Here is a 7,743-nt window from a genome sequence, read left to right on the forward strand (position 1 = left end):
AATATTAGGAGACTGTTCTAAATTTGTAACTAGTTTCGTAGATGACTTAGTAATTTTCAGTAGCGATTTTGAATCTCATTTAGTTCATGTCCAGAGTGTTTTGCGAAAGCTAAAGGCGGCAGGAATAACGTTAAATATTGCAAAATGTGTTTTTGGACAGACGAAGGTGAAATTTTTGGGTTTCGTCGTGGGCAATGGTGAAATAAAGCCAGATCCGGCTAAGGTAGAAGCTGTCCGGAAATTTCCGATGCCAGATAGGAAAAAGGAATTAAGATCATTTTTGGGCCTTTTGAATTTCTATAGGCGCTTTTTACCGCATCTATCACACCATATTGCTAGCCTGACGAAAATGTTGTGCAAGTCAGAGCTCGATGTATTGCAGTGGACCATCGAATCAACTCTGTGCTTTAGAGAAGCCGTTGAATTGTTGACCGCGGACGTGGCATTAGCGATACCTAGGCCTGATTTGACGTTCATTCTTCAGACTGATGCAAGCAAGCTAGGTATTGCAGGAGTTTTGGGACAGGAAATTGATGGGAAATTTAGGCCAATAGCATTCATGAGCCGCAAACTCAATAAGGCTGAACAGAATTACTCTGTCATAGAGCAGGAATGTTTAGCTATCAAATGGTGTGTCAAACGTGCCATATTGTTTCTAAATTGTGGACTCGATGCGGATGAGCAACTTATTGATAAGTAAAAATCATCAACTAATTAAAAAAATATCTATCTAGTACCTTTCAGTCATTAAAGGCTATAACATATCAAATTAAGAGAAGCGTCCATGTTTAAACAAGTGGACCTATACGTATGGCAAACGGCTTTTGGAGTAAAGCACAGTAGAAAAAAAGTGTAAATGAATGTTAAATGAAGTGCAAAGTTTGTATACTCTATACCTATTTTTCGTGTTTTCTCATTCACTTTTCACAGTTTTCCTGTCTGTCAGAGAGTCGAATTTGCTGAAAATGTTCAGTCCATTTACGAAAACCAATTTTCCTCTCATAATTAATAAAATTTAGACTGAACAATAATATGTACAAAACAATTCATTATTGCACAGTTATAAAAAATTCATCACGACAATATAAAGACTTGAGTGAACGTGTACATGGGGCTAGTCACAAGATTCGGGGTGTGTCCATAGGGCTTTTTACGAGATTTTTAGTCAAATAACTTAAACTTAAGTCTTTAATTAATCAAAGTTAACAACTTCAGAATGCACTTATAAAGTAACTGCAAATCAAATGAATTGGTTTTGCACGCAGAACTGTTCAAAACTTTCAGAAATCTGAGAATATCTTCAAGTCAACTTTAAGTAAATGGGCATTTTGTTGTTTGTTGTGCATGAAAAATGCAAGTAAAAGTGTTTTATGTATAATCATAACATTTTACGTAATGAAAATCATTACGGTGCGTGCTCTTAACAATTTGATCGATATTGAATCAAATTGGCAATGAAATAATCTATCACATGAGAACCCGGCCGTATACGTGATTTTTCAGCAATACGGAGGACCGAAAGTTTCATGCTTATTCGGTCGCTAATATCTGTAGGAAAAATTCTGGATTTTTGAGTTTATTATGAAATGGGTTCGATTTAAATTAAGATGACTTGATGTTTTTAGAAGCTGTAAGCAAAAATTTTTTATTTTTTTAAAGATGAGACATTTTTAAATATCAAGTAATCAGAAATTGGAATCCAATTGGAATATGCGATGACTGAAAACTATGCGGTTGCCTCGAGGATCTAGGAGATTGGGACCGTTTAGTTGGTTGACTGCTGACTAGCAGGACTTTATTGTTCAACAGTGGTGAAAGTTCGTCAGCCAGAGTACCTAACTGTTGTAGGGTTAGTTCACGCTGAGCAGCAAGTACAGGAGAGATAGCTGGGGGAAGAGCTTGTATGAACTGATGACGTACCAGGTCGTCACTAACGCCGACCTTCGCAGCAATGGAATTTAGCTCCTGTAAATAATACGATGGACGACCGGACATAGTGGTCTTATTAATCAGTTTGCTCTCTGGTCATGGCTCTCTGGTCATCCGTGTGGGAGAACCAGGAAGGATGATGGGCGATAAAATCGCCAACTATCTCCATACCGGGTTAAAATCGCCAACTAGTCGCCCGGTATGGAGACTATGTCAGAAATTTCCGGGGAATATCCCGGGGGGCAGGAGGAGGCCGGTGGGATATAAACATTGATGATGCAGAAGGGGAACCATTAAGAGGAGTGGAGATAGCTATAGCCTCCATGGTGGTGTCGCTGCGTAGGAGGGGAGAGATGTCTTGCCCGGTGTACGGGACAGCTTGGCGAATCAGGATGAGGAGACCGCCACCGTGACCACCGGGGCGGTCCCTGCGCTCCAGCGCGTATCCGGCAAAAGAGGGGGGGCGGGATGCAGCTGATAGCTTGGTCTCTTGGAGACAAGCNTTCACAATGCGCTTGATGAAGAAAACTCGTGCCATATTGTTTCTGAATTGCGGACTCGATGCGGATGAGCAACTTATTAATAAGTAAAAATTCTCAACTAATTAAAAAAAATATCTATCTAGTACCTTTCAGTCATCAAAGGCTATAGCATTTCAAATTTCATGATAATTCCCTGATTAAACAAGTGGACCTATACGTATGGCAAACGGCTTGGGGAATAAAGCACTGTAGAAAAAAGTGTTATATGAAGTGCAAAGTTTGTATACTCTATACTTATTTTTCGTGTTTTCTCATTCATATTTCACAGTTTTCCTGTCTGCCAAAGAGTCGAATTTGCCATAAATGTTTAGTCCTTTTGCGAAAATTCATTTTCCTCTCATAATTAATAAAATTTACACTGAGCAATAATATGTACAAAACAATTCATTAGTGCATAGTTATAAAAAATTCATCACGATAATATAAAGATTTGAATGAACGTGTACATGGGGCTGCTAATGTACCCATGGGGGTGCTGTTAGAGGCTGTACCCATAGGGCTGTTTGCGAGATTTTAAGTCAAATAACTTAAACTTCAAATGAATATTCACAAACGGAGATTCCCTTACAACAGCAACAGCATATGAAGTTATGAACAATTAACCTCTCACAAAAAACAACACTGCGAGGTCCGTGACTACTGTTAGTGTGAATTCAGACTGCACAGTGAACCTCTAAAGTTTCATTATATATAGCAATGAAAATTTTCACGATTCACAGGTGTTCATTGCTCTGATAAGAGTGCCATTCTAGTCATTCTATATAGCCCAATCTCTGGTCTTCAACCTGATTAATAATCACTTTAAAATTTTCAAGAGTTCATAATTGAATTTGGTTTCGCGTTACCAACGTTACACGTAAAATTTTGATGGAAATATAGGTAATTTCTAATGATTTTGAAAGGATTAGATGCTGAATATTGGATATTTATTGTAAGCGAGAAAATGAAGGGTCTAGTCAAGAAATTGTTAGATAATCAAATGACGTAATTCACGCGATTCCAATAACATGTGGCAGATAAAATATGAGCTCATAACGCCACAAGTCTTTAATTAATCAAAATTAACATCTTCAGAATGCACTTATAAAGTAACTGCAAATTAAATGAATTGGTTTTGCACTCAGAACTGTTCAAAACTTTCAGAAATCTGAGAATGACTTAAATTCAACTTTAAGTAAACTGGCATTTTGTTGTATGTTATGCTTGAAAAATGCAAGTAACAGTGTTTTATGTATAATTATAACATTTTACATAATAAAAATCATTACGGTGCGTGATCTTAACAATTTGATCGATATTGAATCAAATGAGCTATGAAATAAGCTATCACATGAGAACCCGTATACGTGATTTTTCAGCAATACGGAGGACCGAAATTTAGTTTCATGCTTATTCGGTCGCTAATATCTGTAGGAAAAATTTGATTTTTGATTTTATTATGAAATGGATTCTATTTAAATTAAGATGACTTGATGTTTTCAGAAGTTATAAGCAGAAATTTTGAAATTTTTCTAAAAGATGAAACATTTTTAAATATCAAATAATCAGAAATCAATCATCTGAAAATAAAATGAAATATATTCACAGAAACGGAATTAAAATTTTCGTTTAAAATTTTTCGTAGTTTCATACATAGATGAAAATATGATTATGTGTAGATTTGCGAATATATTAAAAACTTTCTAGTCCAAAAATTTTTTATAACATCGCACACTTCATTGTTCGTGAGGAATTGTGATTCACCTTTAGTTTTTCTAGCTTCTCATAACGCTCGCCGTCAACATTTGAACTTTTGAGTCTCTGAGTTCCAAACGAATAAATCACCCAAGAATTGAATTATTTCTTATTTGTATCCCCCCATTTTCTCAAGATAACATATATAAGCTGTTTGATAACCGTATTATACTGATCAGTTATTATTACCTTTTAGCAGATAAATGAACTATAAATATATATATATATATATAATCATATAATTCCTTAATGAAGTATAATCACGAGCGCCAATTTGCGACCAAAGAGAAGACAAACAATGTGGCGTGTAAACGAATTATATTGTGCGTGAGACGATTAAAAATTCAATTGGGATAAAATTGATATCAACAGGTAAACAGATTCACTTAGGTGCTGTTAGTATGCCACTGTTATATACGTAGTTGAAATCTCTAACGAAATAGTCGAATGCGAGTTACTGTTCAATCAAGTCCACGAATTTTCATAATTCGTGTGATCTTCACTGATCAAACACCAGCTGCGCCACATGCACCCAGGGAAATCAACGGGTATTATTGTCCAAACAATGACACAATTTCTTAGACACAGCACGAGCTGCAGGAGAGCGAACGCCAGTATATGCCAAGCCAAATTGGGTACCTCGCAAGGTGTAAAAAGTGATTCGAAATTTGGACAAAGTTAAACTAATTTTTATGAGTGGCTATATTGATACATTTTATCATTTGCTCATATAGCTCAGCTGGTGAGTTTGTATACCTATTACAAACTATCGCTTATTTAACGAGTGCAAGGTTGCCTTGGAATACCGATACAAAAACGGTGTCAGTTCACGTCAGTTTTACAGCGGGAAGTCAAAATGTCAGCGAGAATGTTGATCTAATTTGGATTTGTCGCAGCACCAGTTTAGAGGACTTTAAAACTATAAGATGAAACCAGAAGAATGAATTAAAATTAACCTAAATGTTTTACAAGCGAAAAAGGGATATCTGATGTTACGTTAATTTGGCTAAGAGGTTTTTTAACAAAAAAATGAAAACATTGTTTTGTTCGGTATTTGCAAATGCCCATGAAACGAAGAATTTCCTTGCACGTGAAGAATTTTCCAACTTGTCACATAATTAGGATTTATTTCAAAATTCTATTATTAATTTATATCAACATTGAAAGGCTCGTAGCCAAAGACTTCAAAGTCCTCGTAGTAGGCGGTGTAGATCAGGTCGAGTTCTCCACTGGAGAGCTGCCGCATGTATTCATCATAAGATCTACACGCAGATATCTTCCTGTGGACAACTCGCTCTTCGTTGGAACTGCTGCTGCCTGATTCATCTACGGCCTTAGGCTTGTTGTGGCCTAACAGCTTTCGGAGCAGCGGGAAGTCCTCGTCGATCGTCTCTAACTGCGAACAAAGAAAACTTTGGTTGATTTTTTTTACTCGAAGATACGAAATTTATTTTCGTGAACATTTGACCTTTTAACGCTGCCATCAACTTGGCAAGTTGTATTTAAAAATAAAATGGTTAGCCTATTTATGCTTTATCTACAAGATTTTTTATTCCAGGTATGGTTACGGATTTGAATCAATTAATTCATATGTCAAATTACAAAATTTACGTCAAAATTCTTAAAGAAATTAATAACAGAATATGGCACAGTTACCTTCATGAGCAGATCAAAATTCCATGAGCATGGGTCGCATTTATCAATTTGTCGTCCATAGCTCGCATTAACCTCCTTCCTGCAGTCCTGATTGTCCCCGCATCGCAGAATTTGGTATGCGGCCTCCATGACGAAGTCTCGGAATGTCGGAGTTTCACCTAAAGGTTCTGGGTCTTTGATCCTTGATTCCCGAGCCAGATATTCTTCCTTGCCGGGAGCTGGGATAATTTTCAGGAAAAGCTGGAATTTCCACTGATCCGTTTTTGTCCCTTTATTGGCATCGGACAAGAAGCGGTAGCTCGGGAGTTGTTCTCTCACCATGTCTTCTGCAGTTTGGTTCCGATGACTACGGAACTCGGTGAACTTTTTCAGGAATGGCGGACGTTCTCCGAGAATCTTGTCGCAGTAACACGATACCAACCTTTAGCAGATAAGTAGAAGCTAAATTATTCAAACAAATATTATAAAACTTTACTGATACTTTGTACAGCGTTTAGAGGTTTCAACCCCGGCCTGTTGAAGTGACATGTTACAAACCTCTAAAACATAAAGAGTAGAAGTAATATATTATAATCAAGTGCTGAAGTAAGCTTCAGAAAAAAAGTAAATTGTGTTATTTCGAAATTTCAATTGATGGTAATGCAGCTGTCACATATTAGACGTGGAAAACTCGAGAAATATGAGGTCGAGAAGCTCGAATTTTTTGAATTTCTCGAGTACACCTGTCAAGGGCAACCAACTCCTGCATAACTTTTGCCACGGAGCTGACAAATTAATGCTTGACATAAAACTCCCCTTGTAGCCGTGATGAATTTACCTGTGCGAGGCGTATTACAGTAGCGAACAATTCTAAAGCAGAATATTGAATTTTGCATACATATAGAATATTCGTGCACAGATTAAACCGATTAAATATTGACAATAAAAAAACAAAATTTAAAATTACCAAGACATACCACATGGTCACTTGATTTATAGGGAGCTAATCAAAAATTAATCTCAATATAATCTGAAGAGTTAATCTATACATGTTGAATATGAAATATTCTTACACTCTCTTTTACGTTACGGGTTTCGTGATCACCTGGTGAACGGGTGGCGCACTTGTACGATGTCGAAAAATTTTTCAGCCATGTCGACGGCTTCCTGGCCTACTACTTTAAAAGTATTCAATGATGTCTGATGCAAGTCATCGTTACGGGGATACAAGGTCTCCATGTTGTTGATTTCGAAGAGGAATGTGAGCAACGTGCTTGATCCAGTCTGCAGACAATACAAAATAATTATGATTTGTTAATTGTAGGGCAAATACATGAAAAATGGGTGTTGAAACGTTTTAGAAATGCTAAAAAATGTTTTAGTAAGCTGACCTTTTCAAGCTGGCAGTAGGCAAGTTCGTGTGGTTTTGAGACCCGGATCCAGGAGTCGATCATAGTAGACTGTTAAGCTGTTTATGCAGATTCGGGGTAATTGTTCGTAATAATATTGAAGGATCAGGGGTAATTAGTTAATTTTGTTGGGTAAGATTTGGAGTAAATGATTGGTAAACTATAATTTAAGCTGTTTATGGAAAATGGCGCCATGCGCTCGGTTATGTACCTACTTACGGCATTTTCTGCTGGTGTAAATAAGAGATCGTTGATCTTCTAAATTATTCGCTGAAAGCATACAATGATGATTTTGGTATGGGTGACATACCAACGTAGAATTTGTCGTTGGTTGTTATAATTGGTGTAATTCTATTAGGATAACCGTGTTAGAAACAAATACATAGACTTGAAAATTCACCTTACTCTACGAAAAAGTTAATTTTATGAATTTGTAAAGTAAAGTGAGACTAAGAAGACGAATGAAATCAAATACATAATTGTTTTTAGATTAG

At 36.6% G+C, this 7,743-nt stretch overlaps 1 protein-coding gene across 1 annotated transcript; it reads right to left on the reverse strand.

Annotated features, from left to right (window-relative positions):
• Nucleotides 1-4,093: 4,093 nt before the first annotated feature.
• Nucleotides 4,094-7,294, reverse strand: LOC108674661. The gene is made up of 4 exons (XM_018162622.2): nucleotides 7,232-7,294; nucleotides 6,946-7,124; nucleotides 5,862-6,282; nucleotides 4,094-5,601 (listed from the first exon to the last, which is right to left on the reverse strand). The coding sequence occupies exons 1-4, from the start codon at nucleotides 7,292-7,294 to the stop codon at nucleotides 5,350-5,352; spliced, it is 915 nt and encodes a 304-aa protein (XP_018018111.1). The 3' UTR covers nucleotides 4,094-5,349.
• Nucleotides 7,295-7,743: the final 449 nt, after the last annotated feature.

Source organism: Hyalella azteca, unplaced genomic scaffold, assembly GCF_000764305.2.
Source record: "Hyalella azteca isolate HAZT.00-mixed unplaced genomic scaffold, Hazt_2.0.2 contig2487, whole genome shotgun sequence".
Taxonomy (NCBI): Eukaryota; Metazoa; Arthropoda; class Malacostraca; order Amphipoda; family Hyalellidae; genus Hyalella; species Hyalella azteca.

What these genes read in the sequence shown, in the direction of transcription:
- LOC108674661 (XM_018162622.2), bottom strand. Translation starts at nt 7,294, where the DNA reads ATGATCGACTCCTGGATCCGGGTCTCAAAACCACACGAACTTGCCTAC. An exon ending in GTGCGCCACCCGTTCACCAG is followed by an intron (nt 6,283 to 6,945) that starts GTGATCACGAAA and finishes TATCTGCTAAAG; the next exon opens with GTTGGTATCGTGTTACTGCG. An exon ending in ATTTTGATCTGCTCATGAAG is followed by an intron (nt 5,602 to 5,861) that starts GTAACTGTGCCA and finishes CTTTGTTCGCAG; the next exon opens with TTAGAGACGATCGACGAGGA.